Raw genomic sequence first — 24,281 nt, 5'->3', positions numbered from 1 at the left:
AATGTAAACAAATTATTGCAGACAATACAAGACAAAAAAGACCGGCATAGCAATCAGTTTCATTTTTATTTTGTTTTATTACTACTACTATTTTACCTTTCTATCCTATATATTCTTATTTTGTCATCCACACTGTTGAGGAAGTTTGAAGTACAAGAATGTCACTTAATATAATGCTGCTACCAACTGTATTGCATTTTTACGTGGCCATAAACGACTAACAATACAATGGTAAATGATGTATTGAAGAAGTAAGGTAGCTAATTATGTTACCTGTTGTAGGTCAATGTTAACAAATTCTGAGCTGATTTAGTTTTTCTTACACCCTTTTCAGAATACAACCTTTTCAGATTAATATTAATTAATTAATTGAAATGGCAATTTAGGAGCATATGTAGTACGACATGTCATTGTTTTGGGTCTGTACATCATCCATACAATACAACTACACCATGCACGTCATCATTACGATACCATACGATATTGCTTTATTATCAGCTCACACTGAAATGTGTCTTGCGACCCAGCAGCAATGTATGCAACACATAATACACAGATTTGACATAACACAGAAACAAAACAAAATGAATTGCATACATAAAAACATGAAGACGAGAGCGATCATCGTCATTACAATATCAACACATGGGAAGTCAGTCAGTAGACATAATGATACATGATTATGTGTGTGAATAATTTGTAAATAATAACTTTAAAGCAATGAATTATGTTTAAAATTGCATTATTTTGATTATGTAATATTTCATTACTAGCTACTTCTATTTGAACTACCCAGGTGACCTACCAGAGACTTATCGCAGCATTCTGCCAAACTGGAGACATCGAGGGTGCCAGGTAAGATAACAGTTTGTGTAACTGGCATTACCACAGACAAGAATGGACTGTGTAGTGAGACTGACGCTCATGAATGATTATGCACTTGATTGAGACATTAACAGAGCAGCATTTGACAGCATATTTCCTGAACTATTTTTTTTTGCCTACAGCACCATCCTAGGTTTCATGAAGAGCAAAGATCTGCCAATCACTGAAGCTGTGTTCAACTCCCTGTTAACGGGCCACGCCAAAGCGGGGTCAGTGATCTTTAATTACAAATATTTGAAACTGTCAATGGCGCCAATCTCGCATACCACATTATTTTATGTTGGGATGATTTTATTAAAGTGTTTGTGTGTTTTGTGCAGTGACATGGAAAGTGCTGTGAACATCCTTCCTGTGATGCGTGGAGCGGGTATCGAACCTGGTCCAGACACTTATGTGGCACTGCTCACTGCATACGCTGACAAGGGAGATATGGAAAATATTAAAAAGGTGTGTATCTGTTCAGTCAGTGTTCAGTTACAGTACGTATGTGGACAGTTCACAGCTGACTTGTCGATGTCTACTGTATATGTATTGTGCCTTTTGTTAAAGTAAATCTCTTACTTCCACTCCCCCTTGCCTCTCAATCCTCCCCTTTCTTTCTCTGTGTGCCTCTGTCTTTAATTCTCTCTCTCTTTGTCAGACAATGGAGACGGTGGAGGGTGCAGACAGCAGTCTGATGGACAGGGACCTTATGCAGGTGATCTTTGCTCTGGCCATGGCTGGACACGAGCAGCACATCCCAGAGCTGGTGGAGCGCATGAGGCATGAAAGGGGTTATGTACCAGGTACACGCACACACTCACACTCACACTCACGCACACAAATCCTCTCCTCAGACTCGCTCCTCATTTTACGCTGCAATCTGAAAACTCACCTTTTCAAACTCCACCTCTCCCTCTCCTCATTCCTTCACTTCTTGATGTCTATAGACTATTTCGATACATACTCGTTCACATAAGTTGCTATGCATGTCATTTAAATAGATATATAGGGTTTGCTTGTCCACAAATGCTAAGTACTGTACCGTATGCTAGCATGTGGTGCATGTTTAGACGGAGACTAGGATAAGATAAGACCTTTATTGATCCCGCCAGGGACGTTCAGTCGTCAAAGGCAGCGCAGCAGTTAAGATACAGCCACAGGGCAAGAAATGCACTGTAGATACAACAGGGTAAAAGACATCACACTCAAAAGAAACACCATCAATTGATGTTTACCTGGTACCCTAGTTCAGTGGTTCTCAACCTGTGGGTCAGGACCCCCAGGGGGGTCCCCACATGATTTTGGAGGGTTCCCCAGGTGACAGTAAAGTGACAATTTAAGGACTTTAAAGACATTTTTAGGACAAAAAAAAAGGAAACAAAGCATTACTGCATTAAAAGTAATCAACAAACTGTACTAACAAAACAATAATATAAGAAAGAGGCAAAAACTTTGAAAATAGCCGATCTACAAGCTCACAACACCTCGCATTGTGCGCTTGTAGATCTGCTATTTTCGGACCAAGTCAAAACAAAATGTTATGCGATTTAGCATGCAAGTGTGCAGAGGTGCTCACAGGCAGAGGGTAGCCATAGCCTTGTGGGTGCATGTAGTCTAAAGGCAAGAGAAAGGTAGGCGTGTGAATGGGATGCTATGGGTTTGAAACTCTGGACAGCATAAAGAAAATCAGGAATGGGGGAGGGTGAATGAGAAATGCTCTCAAATGCCTCAGCAACTACCATTGAGGTGCCCTTGAGCAAGGCTTGTCTGATGGAATAATGTAAAGCAGAATGTTCTCCTTTCAGTCACAATTCCTGGTTCGATAAAAGGCTAATCAAACAAAGACAAAAGGGAAACGGGTATGTGCGTGCTGTATGTGTATGGATGTGGCTTAAGGAAATGTCCTCTTGTTTCTGTAGATGCTATGAACCTGTGTTTGAGCCTGATCACGCAGGGCCAGGAGGACACAGCCTTCAAAATCCTCAAGACATTCCCCACCTTGCAGGCTGACAACCAGAACTCTGACAGCCCCAACCTGGGCAACTTCTTCCTCAGACACTGTGTCAACATGGAGAAGGTACACGCACGCACACACACACACACACACACACACACACACAATGCAACACGGCAGCTCTGAGCATAACGCTGTGAGCGTTCCGCATAGCGAGACCGCTCATTCATATTATCAGAGAATATTAAGATTTCTGTTCCTTTTTCAGACAAACCGAAAACATTTTGATGAAGCCTAGAATTTGTTTTTTGTATCTGTTTTGAAATACAAATACTGTACATTTGTTAACAAATAATACATGTGAATTGTCTATTCAGAATATATATTTTTAGTTCCACAGCTGTTTTAATGAAAGGCAAAAGTAAGACAACATGGAAACACCAAAAATTACATGTGAACGGTAACTTTGGCAGTAAAACGGTATTACACACTGTTGATCACGTTGTATGCCTATATGAATGGACATGATTTTAAAGCAATTTTGAATGTGTGTTTGTGCATGTGGACCTCAGCCTGTGGAGAAGATTGTGCGTTACTGTGAAGAACTCCAGGATGCCAATCTGCATGCATCACCACTGCTCTTCGCTCTGTCATGTGCTCTGGAGGCCAAGAAGACAGGTATACACACTTCATTCAGTCACTCGCACATCATAAAAAGTACTCACTCACTCACTCGCACAGACAGACACACATATAGACTGACACTATTCCTGTACAGATTGCCCTGCCATCACTATACAAATTCCTCATGGTCATGAAAAGCTGGAAGGAATTTCAGAATGGGGGGGGGGGGGCTTTCAAGATCTGGAACAGAAAGGGGTTTGGACAGGTCATGCCACTTACTGTAACTGGGAAAATGTCTGCTGTTTAGCTTGACCAATAGAGTTAACCAGTGAAGTTGCCACCATTGCACCAAACACTACTGAACTGATTATGATTTATTTTCAGAGTTTTCCTATGAACTGATGAAGGCAGTGAAGCAGCAGGGTCTACCCTTAAGGCCTCACTACTTTTGGCCCCTGCTTGTGCAGCATGTGAAGGACCGCAGCACTGCAGGTAAATACACACACACACATGCACGCCTGGGTGCTATGATACCTCATGCAGCCTCGCCTACTATCTGCTTGTGCTCTGCAATGTGAAACATTTTTTTTTTTCTGGACACAATATTAGGTAGTTGTGTGCTTTTTTCCCCCAAAAATTGTAATCCAACGATTTTTATAACCCATTTTTTTCACCCAGTGCCAATTGCCTAAGGCTAAGCTGTAATCCTGGGCGTTACTCTCCCTCTGCCAGCCTGGGGAGAGCCCCGAACTGAACTCGGGCAAGCACATTAGGTGTGTGCTTGCCCCAAGTTTGAGAGTGTTTAAAAAGTTTTTAAATACAGCTGTGAAAATTTTAATGCCCGCTGTTCGTTTTCACTCAGCTCCACTCTGCTTCACTCGGCTTCCACCTGATTGGCCAACGTGCGCTGTCAATCACAGAACAATGAGCGAGGACGCTGATTGGCTAGTCCATTTTGTGGATTCCGGAAACGCCCAGACAAGCTCTCAGGCCAGACTCATTCCTGAAATCAAATGATATTTCCGGAAGGGGGATGGTTTACCAGGCTACCTGGTGGTATCCTATATCCTATATGTTCAAATTATTTTTATAGAATATTGTTTAGACCAGGGGTCTTAAACATTTTTCAGCCCAAGGACCCCCAAGCTGAGAGACAAATGAAGCAGGGACCCCATACATATTGTATACAATTTTGGTGCAGATTAAACTATTTCATAGATAGTATTACTATTTTCAGATAGTTAACCTTTCAAACCGTAAATATTTAGTCAGCTTGACCATTGGCTCTGTACTTGGTCTGCTCTTTTATCCCTCTACGCCAAATCTCAGAAAATAGCCGATGCAAGAGCTTGTAGATTTTCGGCTAATGTTCCCCATCACACAAAGATTTGGCAGACCCCCTGTAGTAACTCTGAGGACCCCCTAGGGGTCCCGGACTCCCTGTTGAAGACTCCTGGTTTAGGCTGATGCTAGCTTCTTAGTTTACTCGTGATCCTAGTTTACTGAGGCACTACACTGTCTCTCTGCATTTGCTTATTGTAAGTCACTCTGGTTACGTGCGTCTGCTAAATGCCTAAATTGTACATGCTTTTATTTTTACGGTCTTTGAGGGTAATGACTTCATCAGGCCTCTGCCACAGAAAGGGCTTTTAGAAGAGAATTCTCCTCAAATATGAATGAGTGACCCCTCTGGGAGGGATTACACAAATTCAGGGCAGTCAAGGGCAAAGAAGCCTGATCCCTGCCTGAAAGTTAGAAGGCATAATGACACAAACAGAAGTGCGCACACTAGGGGTTTGCCGATATATCGTCCCGCTATATATATCGCGATACGTTTTTGTGACGATATGTATCGTTTTGGGGGGGGGGGAAATATCATTTTATTTTTTTTAGTTTTTTTTTAGTTTTTATAATAATGCAAAAACAGAAGTATTTGCTTGCATTAGCTTTTCCCCCCCAATATATTTTCATAAGCTTTTTTTCCCCCCCATATATTTTCATTAAAAATAAATGCCAAATATGGTATCGATATCGTGAGCCCAATATAGTGTATCGTATCGTGAAATTAGTGTAATTAGTGTATCGGCACACCCCTAGCGCGCGCGCGCACACACACACACACACACACACACACACACACACACACACACACACACACACTCTCTGTCTCTAGAGCGTTGGATTGTAAAGTTTAGAAGAGATTTTTACTTATCAGGTGATGTCAGCCATTCTCTGGACAGATTAAGCCTGCCCCCAAATGACACTGACTCACCCCATCTCCAAATGCTAGTTAATTTTAGCCCTCTAGCTACTGTCTCCTAGGATATGTTCTCGGTGATCAATCATGTATCTAGTCTCGCCCTCAGACTGGAAAAGTTTCCATAGTTCAAAGTTGTGCTCTAAAACATTAATCCTATAAGGAGAGTGGGCAGTACACTATGTTGTGGTGTAGGAGAGACAGACGGTAGGAAGCTGAAAGCGAAACAGCGTAGGAAAGACAGAATTTATTACACCACAAGAATTGAGAAAAGTTTTTGACATAAATGAATTATGACAACTTCACATTGAGTTTGACTAGTCGATAAAGGGGCACTGTGTGTGTGTGTGTGTGTGTGTGCGCGCGTTTGTTTGTGTGTGCGTGAGTGCATTGACTTGGTGTTGACTTGATGTCTTTGCTTCATGGCAGAAGCCTAGGGTTCCCCTAGGGACACTAGGGAGGTTCAGTAGCCCAAGGCATGTCGCATACCAGGGCGTGCACGCGCACCTACCCCTACGCATGCACAGACTAGAGGCGAAAGGGTCAAAGGTCATTTTGCTCCAGTGCCTGCCTGTCCCCAAGTTCTGGATCAAATCTGTGGGCTCTAGTCCCACCCCTCCCCTTGCTTTACCTTTAAATCCGTGTTTAGTATTTGATGAGCTTTGGGGGGAAATCATCTCGGTGACAGTTAAGCGGCGTTGTGAGACCCGACACTCCTGTCAGAATCCACAATGTCTTGCCCGGCGCTCGCTGTCAAACGTGCTCAGTCACAAGCCGGCTCTTAAAACGTCTTATTTATGCTGAGCTCTCACTGTCTCTTTGGGGTTCATTTTTGTTGGCCAGCCATTAATAAGTTATGTATTTTTCCCACTGTCAGCTAATTGACAGCATTTGATCTGGCATGGTACTAGGAGTCGGGATCGACTTGTATCGTATGTGCAGATTCCCTGCTTTGAGTGGAGACGCCTCAGTGCCAGGAGCCCAGTTGCAACACACACACACACACACACAACACACACACACAGTGCTGGTTCTCACCCTTTAACCAACCACGCGCTCTGAAATCCATGCAAACACGATGAGCCGAAACATCCATTTAGTTGTCATGGCACTTAGCGGAACTAAAGCAAGAAGGAAGGATAAGGGGATGACGGGAAATTTCTCTTTTGCTCACATGCACTCACTCGCTCCCAAGCATGTTGGCTTTAGCCCTCATGAATGATACAGCCACTTCTTGTCCTTTCTCTCATTGGCTGTAGAAAGTGTGTGTGTGTGCAGGTGACGTGACTGATGCGGAGTGACTTGATTTCATGTAAATGCGAGAGCTCTGAGGGAATTCACTTTGGATTACGCGCACCAGTGTGCACAGCCCATGAAATATTAAGCGTTGTGTCACTTTTTGTCCACAGGTGTCACTAGCAGGCAGAAGCTGGAGCCGAGTAACAGTAGGGAAGTGGTGGTGGGGGGTGTTTGCATTTTGATGAGGTGTGGATTTGGCGGGTTTAGCGGAAGCATATGCTAGGCCACGCTTCCACCTGCCGCCAGCAAAGCCAGTGCTTGTCAGTCCTCTCGACGTAACGTGCCTTTATTGCTTCTGACACAGTCGAAGGAAAGGAGGAAGCCAGGAGACTTGGGGAAAACATATGAAGGGGGGGGGGGGCGGCAGTGTTGTCAGGTCTTGGGTTTGAAATTCCGCGTGACAGGAGAGATGCAAAGGCCTTCATGTCTGGTCTGCCCCACTCCAAAACCCCATCACTATTTTTTTTGTGTGCCCTCCTCCTCAACCCGTCCACTCTTTTGTTTAGTGCAGCCCTCCCTTCATCTGTTTTAATGGCCACAGCACCGTGGCAGCGGTGGGTCATGCAGTCTTCCATTAACTATGCGCTAGCCTGGGTCATGTTAATTGCCGGGACGAGAGCAAGGGTGTCACCCTGATTAGAGAGGGTGAAAGGGCGGAATAAATGAGCTAGGAAAAAGAAAATGGGACAGATAGAAAAGAGCGCACTTGATGCAGATCAAAACCTCTTTAACCTACCTTCTGTGAAGAGGAATGCTGCTTGGAAATTATATTTTCAAACAACACAACATGTCTCATCGCTACCAAGGTTTACTTTAGGAGACAGACCAAGAAACTGACGTAGGAGAGAGGAAGGGGGGGAGAGAGAAGAGGAGATATGACAGGTACTCATGTCCAAAGATGGAAGAAGATGACAGGTAATGGTTCACTCCACATCCTCATCCTCTCCTCCACCTCTACTCTTGTTTGACAGTTAACCTGCAGACATGAATCTGATGATCATATCTTGTGACCACTGCCATGCAGATATGCTATAACAAAGTATACCAAGCCCTTTACTCACTGCCCACATAGTGCAGGTCTACGTGGTATATCAGGCTTCATCATAGGACAAGTCATGTAGGCCAATGCTGTAGCTTGCCTGGAGCATGCCAAGTGCAATGTATTTTTACCAGCTGCTGCAAAGCCGCTGGTCTATACACAGCCATACCTCAGAGTCATAGATGGTCTTTAAGCCAATGGGGAGACCCACCCTGCTGCCTCATTTGCATCGCGATCGAAGTTAAGCCAATGAGGAGACCCTGCTGCCTCATTTGCATCGAGATCGAAATTTGCATCGAGTTGGTCTTTAAGCCACACACACACACACACACACACACACACACACACAGACTGAACGCTTTGAGGACCCCTAAGGGTCTGTAGGACCCCCAAGGACCCCTAAGGGGGGGGGGGGGGGGGGGGGGCAGGGACCCCCTGGGTATTTTTTTTTTTTTTGTCTGTAGGTCCCCCTGCTCGAAATTTGCGCTGCCTGCTGTTACCCCCCCCCCCCCCCCCAAGGGGTCCAGGGACCCCCTGGGTTTTTTCTGTAGGTCTTCCGAAGGTCTCCAGGGACCCCTAAGGGGGGGGGTCCAGGGACCCCCTGGGTATTTTTTTTTGTATTTCTTTTTTTTGTCTGTAGGTCCCCCTGCTCGAACTTTCATCTGCCTGCTGTTACCCCCCCCCCCCCTCCCTCAAATGCAAAATACAGCATGCAGCTGGTATAATATGACTGTCAGTCATCATTTCTTGTTTTCCTCCTTTTTCCCCCAATTATTTAGACAGCCGGTCGCGATCCTCCATTCCAGAGCTATGGCCGTTGGAATGTGGCTTGTTTTCTGAAAAACAGTAGAAAAACAACAGAAAGCCAAGAAAAATTTACTTGTATAAATCCTTTTACATGAAAGGTGCCTAGCTTTTTTTTGTTGTGATCACGTGATTTCTGGGTGTACTCTTCTTCGGTGGTGCTTGGATTATTCACTGGCTGCGCAGCGCCCCGCGGGGCATACTGCTGACCGTACTGCTGCCCTCATGGGAAAAAGTTGTTTCAGCCCCAGTAGTGGTGGGGCTCTTTAAGGATGGCTGGTCAGTCCTTCCATTCAACATTTTGGTCTTGGAAACTACTGGCTGGATTGTCATGGAATTTGCTGTACAGTCATGCTTCTGAAAGATGAACCCTACTGTTTTGGTGACTCCATGGCCTTTCCTCTGGCGCCACCCTTTGGGGTTGTGTCAAAAAGCACTAAAAAGCGCTTTTTCCCCATCTGCAAATGCAAGGTGCTCTTCTAAAACGGTCATTCAAACAGCCAGACGTGAATGCGCGGAATAGACGCTCGGCTTCATGTACCTCCTCTTAGCAATCATCGAATAAGCATGCATGCCTTTTAAAAAGCTCTCTGACGCACTCTAAACACACACAGGCTTCTTGGTCGACCAAAAAGTGCTGATGATTGAGAAATCTCACGTGAGGCAGGAGAGACGGAATGGCCACATATACATTTATACTTGGATTCGTTCCGGTGTCGCGCACCGAAAATAGTTGATCTACAGGTTCACAAGGTGTGGTTGCGAGACATGTTGTGGGCTTGTAGATCAGCTATTTTCGGTGCGCAGCACTGGCACTCAACAAAGTATAACGGGGCTTTTTTACGTCCGCTTCCCCATTCACTTGTTCTGTATCCGTCTGGCTCACCACCAAATGCATCATGGATTATTCAGCAGGAAAACAGGTGCTCCCTCTCTCCCTTTCATAAAAACACGGCAGCTGACAGGGATGAGACTGGCAAGAATGGACAGAGCAGACGGAACTACGGATGCGTCCTCCATTGAGAAGAGAGGGGCAGATCGCCCGTTTACTTTTTCTTGAAAGTGGGCGGAAGACGGGATAGTGAGAGGGGATGAATGAATGAGTGATCTGGATGGATGGCGGGATGGCTAGATGAACGGGCCAGAGTGGTTCAGGTAGCCCTACCTGGGGTAATGGAGCCCCCGGCCGTGGGTTTTAATGGCGGATAAAAGCACTGGCCTCATCTTTTATTCAGCTAAAGAGAGAGACTGCCAGGTGAACACACGCCTCCCAAGAGGACACAGAAATACAGAGCCTGTGTGTGTGTGTCTCAGAACCTCAGAGTGGAGAGTAAACACCACACACACACACACACACACACACACACACACACACACACACACACACACACACACACCGAGGTGCACTGACCCTGGGAAGCACTTAGCAGTAGTTTGCTGAGGTCTGCATGGGAACAAGGTGTATTGGTCGGTTCTCAGCGGTCATATATAGCATATGGATGCCTTGATATTTATGTCATCACATACACATAGCAACACACTAAATATGGATACGTATGCATTTGAGCATGCGTATACACACACGCACACACATGTTTTGCAAGCTTTTGGGGACATTGCATTGACAGCCGTTCCATATCTCCTAACCCGATTAAACTTTTGTGAAATTCAATTGGGGACACCAATCATGTCCCCAATTTGACAACATTCAAATGGAGTGTGCGGCACACACACACACACACACACACACACACACACAAACGCACACCCACATTAATTTAGGCCCATGTCTTCTATGGGCAAACTCTCAAGCATATGCAAAGTGGCTCCTCAATATGCACACGTGCATGCACACACACACGAGCATTTCAGGGCATATTGAGTGTGAGTTGCTATTCCATATGCATGTGGCTGTTTTGGCCCATTTTCCTGGGGCAGGACCGCAGGGCTTTGCTAGAGAGCAGGGTGATGGGGCAAGAGTCCACTTCAGGCTGTGAGAGCGAAGAGAGTGACTGAATGAATGTGAGTGCATGTATCCACCAGTCCAGCCCAGGGCTGTGAGGAGCAGCCATTAGTATTCTGAGACCGAGTTTATGAATCTGTGCCCAACTCTTCGGGTGAGAGACTGTACGTGTTGGTTTATTTCTTGGACCCAGATTAAAGCACTGCTTCCACAGCTCCAGGCCTGAATATGAGATTGTGTATGTGGGGGAAATGTTAATGTCTGTCAAATGATTGCAACAGTTGCCATTTCTGGACACATTTCTACAGCTATTTGTTTCCAATATAACAAATACAGGAAAGAAAAAGCTGCCAGGAACCCTAGCAGTCTGAACACAAGTTTACCTAAATTGGTTTATTGGCTTATCAACAAAACACTAACCCCTTGAAATATACGTTTTCCATTTTTTAAATACATTTTACAGATGAGATGAGTTATTTATCTAGATAGGACAATGTTTTGTAGAGCGAGACAAGAAGCAATGGGCAAAGAGCATCTCTGGTTGGTTGTGGCAATTATGGTCAAGATTTAAAGCTGTCAGCAGACGGGTTTGAGTTTTAACATTTATTTAATTTTTCTTAATGTGTCCACGGACACTACAACAAAACAATCAAACACGGATAAAGAAAAAGACTGACACATTACATACATAAACAAACATACATAGTGGGAGATATAGTATCTGTCTCTCTACTCACACACTATTATAGATAAAATCAATCCACTCATTTATAGTCTGTACATTTCTTAAGCATTTTTTTAGTTTATGCCTTTTTGGATGCTACTAGTAATAAATACCCTTAATTGATATTTATCCTGCTTTGTACATTCAAGTTCTTCTAAATGAATTTCAACTCAAAAAACTGCTTCCAGGACACTGTGGATACATCTCCAAAATGGAGCCACAGAAGGGCAACCCCAGAAAATATGAAAATGGTTCGCATTACCTCTGCACATGATCTCCAGTCAGACTGATTCGAATACTTAAATTTTTCCAGCTGAATTCTCTCCATGTGGCGGAACTAGTCATTTTCCACTGATGATTGCTTATCCTCCTAACCTATTCTTCCATTGCGTTTTTACATTTTTTTTTGTATTAATCTACAGTATGCCTCTTCTAAAGGGGCATATTTAAGAGATTCACCATGTGTTTAATGGTCTGTAATGCTTGTTGTGTCTGAGAGCATGTCCATGTGTGCGTTGCAGGTGTGTTGGAGGTGTTGAAAGGCATGCAGGAGCTGGGTGTGGCCGCTGATGTGGAGACGTTCAACAACTACATCATCCCAGTCTTCCCCGACAACGACGCTGCACGCCAGACCCTGCAGGTGAGCGTGTGTGTAAAGAGACACCAGGTATTCTTGTGTCCTGTCCAACAGTCGTCCTAACATGCAGGTGTTTCTGTGTTCAGGAGATGGGCTACTCTGTGGACTTAGAAGGCTTTCATTCTTCAGAGATTCGCAAGGTCGCTGCTAGTGACCTAGCAGCACTCTACACCAAATGTAAGCGCACGCACACGCACGCACGCACGCACGCACGCGCGCGCGCGCACACACACACACACTTTCCAAAATAGCTCCAGTGCATCTTAAGACACTCACCATAATCGCCGCTGGTTCGCCTGCGGGCTAATTGAACCAGTGTCAACACACAGAGCCTCCCACCCACCCTCTCCTCAGCGCTCATCAGGCCTTTCAAGACATTAGTCTGTGTGAATGTACTGTATAACGAGATGCAGCAATGCCGCTGAATGGACAGAGCGACAGGATGGAGAAGGATGCTAAATAATGGATGCCTCTGTCTTTTTCTCGCTTTAGTCTCAACTACAGTATATTCCCTCACTCCCCAAGTCTCTTTGTTTCTTCGCCCTGCTAGCAACAAGGCTATAAAGGTGCAGATGTTGGTTGGCCGGTCCGTTGATCCATCCAACAGTTTAGTGTAAAACTACTGGCTGGATTTCTATGGGGTGGGCTTTGCACCTTCATACTCCCCAGATGATGAATCCCCACTGGCTTTGCTGACCGATGGCCTTTCCTGTAGCGCCATGCTGCCACCTCTTGGGCAAACATTCTGCTTGTTTTTAAAGGCACTTAAATATATTTTAGATTTTTTATTATCGTACATGCTACTTTATTTTATTTCACTATAAAGATAACTTTATTTGTTTGGCAAATAAAGTTATTAGATTTAGCTGTTGTGTACAATGTATGTTGTTCCTTCTCACTCCGTACTCTCTCTTTGTCCAGTGTCGGATCCCTCATTCCCTGAGATGGACCTCATTGGTTGGCGAGGCAGTCTCATCACTGGATTCAAAAAGTGAGTCCGTTTGTCCTGTCGCCCGCCTGTGTGTTTTCTTTATCATTTAACATTCCACGTTTCTTCGTGTTCGCCCTCATAATTTGTGACGGGTGTTTAAGGGAGGGCCCCTGGCCTTGTGGAGGTCATCACGGCATATGTTATTTAGATGACATGTGCAACATATCACACCATCTACAGTGTGCACTGCCAGCTGCAGGGAAAGACACGCTCTTCTTCCCACACACGTGCACACAAATACACACACCCCCTCAGATACAGACACAGGCATGCACACGCGTGAACAGACCAATACCTCATGCATATGGAGGCCTTCATCCCTCAGCACTCGGCCCAAAGCACCGTGGGAGATATGCAAATTAGCAGATGCCCGCCACAGCCCCACCACACCCAGAGCCATACTGATCTCACACACACACACACACACACACACACACACACACACACACACACACACACACACACACAGTGTTACCCTTATATGGGGACCTGACCTCTGGGCTTTTGCTGAGGGCACGTTTATGAATATTTACAGTTTAACGCCACATACACATACAGTCAAATGGTGTTCGCTTTGGGGTAAGGCCTGACCTCCGTTTTTTGTTTAGTGTATGAATATTCACACACACACACACACGCACGCACGCACGCACGCACTCGCACACACACGCAAGCGCAGCATCGTAGTTAATTCATACAATCAGATTTCCATTCGAATACTTGGAATTTTGTGTAAAACAACTCAGAATCTTTGGTGAATAATTAGGCTTATTAGCATGTATCAAATCATAAATGGAATAATAATTGGAGTTGGAGTGAAATGATGGCTAGTTGGATTGTGGGAAAACGACTCAAGATGGCTTAAGTTATGACATCATGGCTAACATACTGTAATATGCCTCCCATACTACATATTGTATTTGTTCTTTGTTGAACATCTCCGTTCAGGGGAAACACTTCATATAGAAGTCGACACTGGAATATCTCAATTGTACAAATTTTCTGTGTGGCTTCACTTGAGAGCGCTTGCTTCCTCTGTTATGTTTGAAGAACAGGGTCCTTCAATCGTACTGAATGTGTGAAGGACTCGACACAGACCTTCAGTTTTCTTTGCTGTTCAGTTAATCTGGTGTAAGCAGACATACAGGCATACAGCAAACCCACACAGCAATACATCAATGTATTATTCTTTTGGTATAGCTCAGTTTTTAAAATGAGTATTCTTTTTTTTGTCCGTGTGTGTGTGTGTGTGCTTTGCTCGATTTCATGAAAATCTGTCTGCTGGTTGAAAAGTCAAGCTTTTCTATCATGCAGGCACGTACACATGCATGTGCACACACTCGTACACACTCACACACAGTTCTGTCCGTGTTAGCTTGGATAACGGGGTCATAATTGGGCTTGTCACTTGGGGGAGGGAGTGGTTGTCACTAGGTGTGTGTGTGTGTGTGTGTGTGTGTGTGTGTGTCTGTGTGTGCGTGCGTGTGCACATGCACATGTCGGTGTGATGGGGGACCTGCCCCTGTCAAAGACGAGGTCAGGGGATAATTTAATCATTAAAGACCTCTTCTCCTCCTCTCCACACCATTCTCATCCCTGCCTCCCTCATGTCCCCCCGACAACTAGCTGACAATGCCACAAATGTCACACTATGTCATCATTTAGTTGCTGTGTGGGTGTCTGGGTGAACCTGTACTTGTGGATCCTGTCTTTTGAGCTTTTCTAGTCTTGTATGGTGTCTTGTGCACACCAGAGTGCATCTATCTGTGTTTCTATAGGCCAGTGTAGTGTGCGGTTCCATCATGGTGATGTGTAGAGACATGGCACTTTGTCACTAACCTTTCATGTCTCCAGTCTATATTGCATATCGTCTGGAAACCTTGCATGTCCAAAATCTATGGAGAAAAAAACCCTGTGTTCCAGTGGATACAATGTAGTTATTATTTAGTCTCAAGCTCTTGTTATACTTTTCATTTGTTAAATAATGTATAAAACCCACTCACTGACAGACTTACCCACTTCCAACCTAGTGTCCCTATTATTGCCATGTCGTCATATAGTTTCAAAGATTTTCAAAAAATAAGGAAAATAGCAGTTCTACAAGCTCCTATAAAATAGGCCATTGATTTATGAAAAAATACAAGTACATTTTCAAGGCATTAAATATATTAATTTCAACTACCATGGGGAGCATATTTATTGTTATGCAATAAGCACCCAATTATTTGCATTCATTTGACTCAAACTGCATTTTCATATGGTGAAAAAAACATGTTTTTTTTCTTGTTTGAAAATGAGTGACCAGTCACCAGCTTGATCATACATATATATATGTGTGTGTGTGTGTGTGTGTGTGTGACTAATATCTTGTCCTCTACTGCCCCCTGCAGGTCGGACAATGTGGATGACATGGTGAAGGTAAGAGAACGCTGTCCATGTTGTCTAGATGTTTTTTTCTTTCTTTTTTTCATCACTTGCATTTATTATGAAATGAATGAAAATTAAAACTTGATTCACAAGAAAATAAATCCCCAGATAATATATATACTATCTATTTTATATTACATAACAAAATAAAGTAACAGGTTGCCAGGTTTGCAAGAATATATTTCTGACACATCCTTACTTAACACAGTTCTCGGGGAGTTAAAGTAAAACATAATGTTTAAAATGCTAATTTGGTCACATATGGATACATATGTAACAAAAGTTAATGTCTTATTTTTAGGTTTATTGAAGAGTTGTGCTGAGCAAATCAGTAGCCATGTGTTTTTTGAAACTGTTACAATCACATGTGGCAAGAATCTAAAATATATGATGAACACCATCAGTCAGGCACATACATCTTTACAAGGCCTAATACTGGTACACCGTGTTAAATGAACACATTTGCAGTGTATTTGAAGCTCTACTCTGCCTGTTGAGTAAATACAGTAGCTGACAGTTCTATATTTCTGTCTGTGTGTCCTACAGATTGATTTATGATTATGAGTGTGTCGTATCTCAGAAGCATGTCATAAACGGATGGATGGATGCATACATGCACAGTTTATATCTGTGCATTTATGTCTAGCGACTCTAATCTGTGTCTAAAATTAAAATAATAATAATGTGTTTCAGATCACGGAGTTCCTCTACAACGATCCACGCTTCTGCAGGGAGAACTCCACTCCTATTGGTAAGAAAGCATTTATACACACACACACACACACACACACACTAGGGGTGTGCCGATATATCGTCCCGCGATATATCGCGATACGTTTTCGTGACGATATGTATCGTTTTGGGAGAAAAAAATATGGTTTTGATTTTTTTTTTACAATAATAATAATCAGGCATGCAAACAGCCCCGAGGTGAAAAGGGTGACAACATGTTTTTTTTTTTTCGGGTCAGGTGTCACACTATTGCCCTATTTGGATTCAAAACGGCTATTGTAGCTGAAAAGCTACAAGTTTGCATGTCTGAATAATGCAAAAACGGAATTATTTGTTTGCATTTGCTTTTTTTCTCCCTCATATATTTTCATAATAAAAAAGTGCGTATCGAAATCGTATCGAAGTTGTGAGCCCAATATCGTATCGTTTCGTGAAATTAGTGTATCGGCACACCCCTAACACACACACACACACACACACAAAGTGTCAGTAGCGGTAGACTGCTGACCACCTCTTTTGCCGTCATGAAGCTTGCGTGTCTGCCTTGTTTTAGCCCTGTGTGTGTGTGTGTGTCTGTTAGATCTGTGTGTTTGTGTGCGTTCCTGAGTGTGAGACCTGCTCTCTCTGTCAGAGGATATAGAGCCTGTCTGCTGAGGCAGCACTGAACAGCTAAAGTGTGTGTATGTGGGAGTGTCTGTGTCGCTCTGTATCAGTGTACGAGTCGCAGAGCGTGTGCGCGCACTTCCATGGCCAGCCATGCCGCTACTGGTGTGTGCGCTGGTGGGAGCGATGAGGTGGTTATATGTGTCACATCCCGTTAGCCTGTGTGGGCTGTGTTGGTGTGTGTGCGTGGCTGTCACTGCCAGCCGTGGCATATATCCACTCGCATTGCAAAAGAAGCTTTTGTCAGCAGAATGCACACACACACACACCCACACACACACACACACACACACACACACACACACACACACACACAGTCACTCATACTGCAGAGGTTTCAGAAAATACAAATTGTGTAAATGCATAAATGGATTTGGTGACTGACGCAGCAACAAAAGAAACGCATTCCCGAGACAATTGCTCTGTGTGTTTGTGTCTCCAGAGGCTGTAGCCTACTTTCTCTACTACCTGATCGATTCCATGGGGGAGGCGGTTTTACAGGAGCAGGAAGAGAAACTCAGGCAATACTTCCACAAGCTGAAGGCACACGTATGTACACACACACACACAAAAAATAGCAAAATCTACACATTGATGGATGGAACTTCGCACACACCCACTCACATAGGCACAAATGTAGTCAATAGGTTGACAAGCAAACATGGATACACCCTCTCATTCTCTGTCATGGGCACAGGTGAGGCACATAGACTATGAGATGGATTTGCAGACATATACACTCATACAGTGTGTCTAGTTCATTTCATAACTGTCCCGCTTCGGTATGGCGCACACACACACACACACACACACACACACACACACACACACAGACACAGACACAGACACAGACACGCACACTCATCTACTCTCTTCTCTCCAGAACATTGTCATCCCATACAACGTCTACAGAGGCATCAGGAACATCCTGGCCTCGGCCCATTCCTCAGAGCTCGTGAAGGTACTCAACGCACAAGTCACACACCCTATTGCATGAAGTACTTTATACACAGTCCTAGTGATTACATGTAGCGGTTTGATACCAGGCCTGTTTTGATTTCATCAAATATTCTTAAGCATCATGTGTTTGTACTTCAGGATGTGCTTATTCTGGTGGACCCTAACGACGCAGGAGCTCGTTCCTTTCCCAGAGTCACTGTGAGTCTTGCTATGTTTTTTTGTTTATTTTTTGTACAGTATATACACATGTGCATGCATCCGTCTCAGTGTGTTCTTGGATGACACATGTCTGTGTTTTGTTCAGGGTGTTGAGGGCAAGCTGTCGATGCTGGAGAAGAACCTGGCAGACCTGAAAGAGCAGGACAAACCTCTAGGAGCTGTTCTCAAACAACTCATACTGTTTCTCTGCGCTGAGGATGTAAGTTCTTTCTTTGAACGACCATTCAGCAAATGTCTATTCCCAGCTTTGGCCATGTATCGTACCACATACTGTATATACACACAAAGATACTGTGTACTGTAGATAGACCATTCTTCATTAATTACTTTATCTTTAAAGACCAGACCGCACCAATGCAACTCCTTGCAACTGCCATTGGGGATAATGTTTTCAAGTAGTTGCAATTAGTTACATGTTGCAAGGATTTGCATTGGTGTGGACTGGCCTTTAAATATGGCATTTGTTTACACTTTTTCCATAGTCATTAAAACTTTACTTGACTTGCACTGAATATTTGAGTCAGTGTTGGCTAAATCATTGCGGGGGTTAAAGGGATGGTTCACCCAAAACATTATTTTCTATCAATTACACACCCCATGAAGCCTTGAATTCATGGACATTCTTTAGTTTTTGTTGCATTCCTGATCCAATAATTTGATGACCGGCGGTGTCTCCGGAAGGAGACTTAATGGAGATTCCTTGAGTCGCCGCCGGTCATCAAATGTATATATGTGTATATATGATGCAACATTGACAAAGAATTAAGCTGTCTTACTGTGTTGGATTACCTATCTCAAGCAAGTTTCAAGTCTTTGCAAGTTGATTTTCATACCATACTGAAATGGAATCCAATGGCTTCCCTGAAAGCTAAATACAAACTATGGTATGTTTTTGAAAATGGTCGGTTATGTAAAGTTTACTGTAAGTCATTGTCATTGAGATAAACATCTCAGACACACCGGTATGGCCCTTTAATATCTCTTTGTCAACAATGTCAGGACTCTTTACAGAACCTGACATCTTTGTGTTGGGTCCAGTCAGAATTTGACTTGCTGTACTTGTGGTTTCATCCAATCAGAAACTAGAACGTGCCCTGGAGCTGAAACGGCAATATTACGACGAGATTGGTGCTGGCGGTTATGCTGGTGGATACGCCGCCCTCATCAACCTTTGCTGTCGCCACGACAATTTGGAAGAGGCCATGAACCTAAAGACAGAGCTGTGAGCACCCCCCCCGCCCACACACACACACACACACACACACACACACACCTACATGAATGCGCACAGACAAAACCCATTTCGATAAGATATGATTAGATAAGAGAAACCTTTATTGATCCCCGGAGAGTAATTAAAGTGTAATGGCAGCAACGAGAATTGTGGAATAAACATTAAAATAAACATAAAATAAGATACTGAGCTGTATCTCTGAATGAGACTGAATGACTGAACATAATGTCCAGTCTTTCCATGTACAGTGAAATCTTTTAACTACAGTGACGTCACACCCTAGTAAGCGCTATTAGGGGGGAAGGGAATCAATGTCATGTGAGTAGATATCGCTGTATTCGATGTAGTCACAAATGCAATATGATGCGTCTCAAAGACTTATGTGAATGAATATACTGTACAGTTATCGCTATACACCTATCACCAATGAATGCGAGTAAATATTTTTAGAGTCTCGACAATTAATATACGGTGGAAATGCATGTCTTCGAAAAGATCAGCAGCACTCATTTGGTCCTTTTTAGGATCTTTCTTATTTTGTAGCCCCAGCAGCAGATCACACACGGACGTTTCGGCCAACGGCCTTCCTCAGCGCGAATGATGCAATGATATGCATGTCTATATAACAGTCTGCCAACACTGAATATATGAATAAACAAACTGTATCTGTACAATCTATCAACACTTTAACAGTGAATGAGAATTAATATATTTACGTATCTACTGTATACATATATACTATATACAGTCTGTCGACAGTCCTACACTATTTAGATGAATGTACTGTATGTACACAAACAGTCTGTGTGTATATAAGTACAGTCTCTCGACAGTTATTGTTATCAGGCATCTGTCAAAGTTCAGTAAAGTACATCCTAATAGTCCGTGTGTCTGCTGTCACAAACGACTGTCCAAGTCACTTTCTGGTATGACCTCGTCCTCGCTAGCTCCTCATAGAGGGGACGAGAGAGCTTTACCAAGACACTGTAGCACCCAGCTTCCTCCTCATCCTCCTCCTCCGCAACCACCTCCAGACTCACCAGTTCAACTCCAACTATTGAACTAGTCTTCCTCACCAGCTTATTCAGTTTGGCATCCCATACACATACTGTACTGTATTGTACTCACACATGCACGTAAAATCATATTTACATGCATATACGCACAGACGCGCACACACAGAGTGGTGTTGTGGGTGGTAGCAAGCCATTAAAGATTAACATGAGTAATATTAGGGGAGACATTAATGCAGGGTCCAGTCCACTCTGTTGACTGGCAAAAAAAAAGGAAACCGGACAGGGAGGGTGATAATGTATCCCTGCAGGATGTCGGTGTCAGTGGGGAGTGTTGGGCGGGAGGAGTAGGACGAAGGCTCTAGGTCCTCAACAGCAGTGACAAGTTACAACACAAATGTCTGTGGGATGGAACTAATTGGCATTAGGGATGGGTCAGAATAATCGAATATTCGAATAATAGTTTTTAGGATAAAAACCGAATATTAAAAAAATATTATACTTTTTTCCCCCCTCTCTTTTCCTCTCCATATTTCTTTTCAGGAGTCGGAAGGATTCTTCGGTGGCGCTGGATGCCAATAAATACCTTGCCTTGGTCCAGCTTCTGACTAAGAATGACAGAATGGATGGTAAGTGAACACCTATCTGACTGTATACCCTGGATTAGTTTATTGGTTCCTAGGCTAGTTAGACCACTACACAGAAAAATCCCCCATTGTTAACAATACATTTGTAAACCTTCAGAGTTAAATGAACACTGAGGATTTTATTATGTACCTTCCATGTTTTTGCTCTGACTGTAGGTCTGGCCACAAGTTTTAACTTAAAGGCCTCAAAGTTGTGCGCTTTATAAATAGACCATTTACAATGTACCATACTCGCATAAGTACGCCACTCACTCACTCACTCACTCAAACAAACTCTCTCTTTCTCTGTCTTGTTCTCCATCCATCCACATTAGCAGGCAATTATAAGAATGCCACGGTGGGTTTCCTTCAGCCCATTGAAGACCAAATTACTATCAATGCTGCCGCTTGGCTTTGTGCACACAATGACACGCTAAATGTTTCCCTCGTCGCTCCTCTCCTTACCTCACCCTTCCTCTCCTCTCACCATCTCTCTCTCTCTCCCCTCTCTTCTGGAAGCGTGTCACTCTTTGTCGTCCACCCTAAACCTCCCCCGCACGATACACTCATCCGCGTCAGTGAGAAATGAGAGAGGAGAAAATTACAGGACTGTGTGTATTTTTCCAGAATTACTGAAATCCGCCCCGATGCTAATGGCAGATCATGTCCGCCAAAGTGCTTGAACATTATACACACGCGCACACACACAATTTGCATGTGAATTCAAGCAAATGGCATTTGGCGGAGATGGTGGTTAGTATATGTGTGTGTGTGTTGGGCTGTGTGTGTTGGGCTGTGTGTGTATAGGCGACGGTGGTGCATTGGCCATTAGCCAGAGTGTGGATATGGGGGGGACTTGTCATCCACATTAGCACACATGGCTAACCCTGACGTTAGCCTGCCCCCGCCCAGACGTTAGTCCGCCTCGGCTTCCACCACCATCGCTACTCCAGGCTTGCTTGAAGACCATGCCTCTTGGCATCCCTCTCGCTCTCCCTCTTTCTTTATTTCTCTCTCGAATGGCTTTTTTTTTCTTGCTTTGTTTTTCCCCCCCCTCACATCCCCTCCCACCTCTCACTCTCTTACTTTCCCTTCTTTATCAACCTCTCCAGTCTCCAGGCAACTTTATCCTTTTCTACGTTAGTCCAAGTTTCCTCTCCTGATATTTTATTTAATTGCAGATGGGTCTGATTTAACTTTTTTAGGGGGAGGACGGGGCTTCCAGTTATTGCAGCTGAGCAGGTTGCCCACTTAAGTTCAATTTCAGGGTTGACATCCACATCATTTTGCATGCTTCTACTCCAAATGCTCTTTATCGTCTATCGTCCTCTCCCTCTGTTATCCGACCATCCCCTTTGGTAAAAAAAACTTGTGTGGTGGTGGTGGGGGGTAGCTTGGCTAGCAGTCAATCTGTGGAACATTAGATGAACCAATGGGCTGTGTGATGTTTGTTTATGTGGCCTGCTTGCCCATCCGCATGTGTGCGTGCTTGCATGCATGCGTTTGTGCATGTGTGTCTTGTCTGGCTCTGTTGGCTGACTGCGATGGTTGGATGAGCTGATGGACATGCATACTGGCTAAACTGCGAGACGGAGAGAGTCCAAACAAGGGGGGGGGGGGAGGTGGCTTTGACGGATGGTATTGTAGCTCCATTTGGCCAGATCAACTCCAAGCCAGTGGTCCCAGTCTGATACTGGAGGGAGGTGTGGATGGGTGGATAAAGAGAGTGAGATGTAGTTGGAGAATCTTAGTCAGCGAGAGATCCCTCTTTACTCATAACGCCAGTCCATCAAGGCTACTTTCAGGCCATGTGCCTGATGCCATTTTAGATTGTTTTCACCCTGACCTTTAACCTCCAGAGTAATTAGAAAGTAAGTTCACCACTCATCCGTTGACTAAAAAACGTAAGATGAGCTGCTGGAGCTGAAGAAACACTGTGTAAAAGAGAGAGAACGGCAGAAGCACACAGAGTTTACTGCAAGCTTTCGGTGTGTGACCTTCAAGTAAAATCAATTTATTGACATACAAAAACTTTTTTAAATACAGGAAGGAGGTAGTCTTTGTCAAGGTGAGGAAGCTGCCAACCCTCTTTTTGTTTCTTTGCAATTCTGCCCCTTTCACCAACTCCCCCCTCAAATCTCTCCCTGTCTCCATCCATCACGTCATCTGCCCACCTCTCCTCGCCTGCCTCATTAATTCTGTGACGGCCTTTAGCCCCCGTCGGGTTAACCCGCCGACAGAAAGAGAGAGAAAGACATGAATGCCAAAGCACTCACCGGTGGCCTTGCCTCCCAGTCCTTGTGTGTTGTGGTCCATTCGAGAGTAACTCTGAGGCTCAACGACTGTAGTATTACTAAACTGTGACCGTGACACGTTGTGAGTTGTAGGTCTACTATTTTCACTATGTTTGAAATGGGGCTTAAGTGGTTAATTCATAATGTACTTTTCCCCTTCATATACTGTAAATGTAGTGGAGTACAATATTTGTCTAGTGGAGTGAGTTATAAGTATCCAAAAATAGAACTACTCGGTACTTAAAGGTTCTATGACATTCATTTTCACTTTTTTTTATTTTTTATGTTTTTTGGGGGGTTTTATGACCTCAATTACACCCCAAAAAACTGAACTTTGAACATTCAGTGGATTTTCTGTGGTCTGGGGTTTTCTGAATAATTAGGCTGAAAAGTAATCTGAGATTGGCCCTTGGATAGTGAAGTCACAGGCCATTAATCCCGCCCACTCTCCTCCTTGCCCCTCCCCTCCCCTATCCTTTCCTTTGGGGAGGGGGCGGAGCAGAGGTGATGATTGACAGGCAAAATCCCTCAACAGCGACACCCGCAGGCAAAGATTTCTGTTTTCATTGCAGTTGAAAAGGCTTTAGAAATGTGAGATAAAAACACCTGCAATGGCTCACTAGAGTGGAATTTTTTGTTAAAACTTTTTATACACGTTTGAAGGACTTTTAATGTGTTGTAAAACTGAATGTCATGAAACCTTTAAGAACAGTATGCAAGTAAATGTATTTCGTTATTGTCCACCACTGGATATCCGTCTGTGTTCTCTGCATCTCTCTTCAGCCTTTCTGTTGTTGATTAGTATCTGTGGTGGAGAGCGGCGATATCGCTGTCAGCCCATTAGCTGCCATCGAAACGGAGAGTAAACACATCTTAATAACCTGGGCTTGATACGCGGCAGCTGCATTCAGTCACGCGCACGCACGCACGCACGCACGCACGCACGCACGCACG

General features: G+C 44.0%; 1 protein-coding gene across 1 annotated transcript in view; it reads left to right on the top strand.

Annotated features, from left to right (window-relative positions):
* Positions 1 to 24,281, top strand: part of lrpprc (leucine-rich pentatricopeptide repeat containing) — a gene marked incomplete at its 5' end in the record, with an annotated part of 69,466 nt that overhangs the window by 3,817 nt on the left and 41,368 nt on the right. Inside the window, 18 exons of the mRNA XM_080450418.1 lie at positions 797 to 855; positions 1,008 to 1,094; positions 1,206 to 1,332; positions 1,526 to 1,670; positions 2,787 to 2,944; positions 3,394 to 3,499; positions 3,830 to 3,937; positions 12,053 to 12,171; positions 12,255 to 12,345; positions 13,090 to 13,159; positions 15,550 to 15,577; positions 16,280 to 16,337; positions 17,424 to 17,530; positions 17,865 to 17,942; positions 18,080 to 18,139; positions 18,246 to 18,359; positions 19,240 to 19,382; positions 20,951 to 21,036. Coding sequence (XP_080306544.1) covers positions 797 to 855; positions 1,008 to 1,094; positions 1,206 to 1,332; positions 1,526 to 1,670; positions 2,787 to 2,944; positions 3,394 to 3,499; positions 3,830 to 3,937; positions 12,053 to 12,171; positions 12,255 to 12,345; positions 13,090 to 13,159; positions 15,550 to 15,577; positions 16,280 to 16,337; positions 17,424 to 17,530; positions 17,865 to 17,942; positions 18,080 to 18,139; positions 18,246 to 18,359; positions 19,240 to 19,382; positions 20,951 to 21,036 — 1,744 coding nt within the window. The remainder of the gene's footprint in view (positions 1 to 796; positions 856 to 1,007; positions 1,095 to 1,205; positions 1,333 to 1,525; positions 1,671 to 2,786; positions 2,945 to 3,393; positions 3,500 to 3,829; positions 3,938 to 12,052; positions 12,172 to 12,254; positions 12,346 to 13,089; positions 13,160 to 15,549; positions 15,578 to 16,279; positions 16,338 to 17,423; positions 17,531 to 17,864; positions 17,943 to 18,079; positions 18,140 to 18,245; positions 18,360 to 19,239; positions 19,383 to 20,950; positions 21,037 to 24,281) is intronic.

The sequence above is a fragment of the Gymnoscopelus braueri genome, assembly GCF_963280865.1.
Source record: "Gymnoscopelus braueri genome assembly, chromosome: 14".
NCBI lineage: Eukaryota > Metazoa > Chordata > Actinopteri > Myctophiformes > Myctophidae > Gymnoscopelus > Gymnoscopelus braueri.
This window is presented reverse-complemented; position numbering and strand designations above follow the sequence as displayed.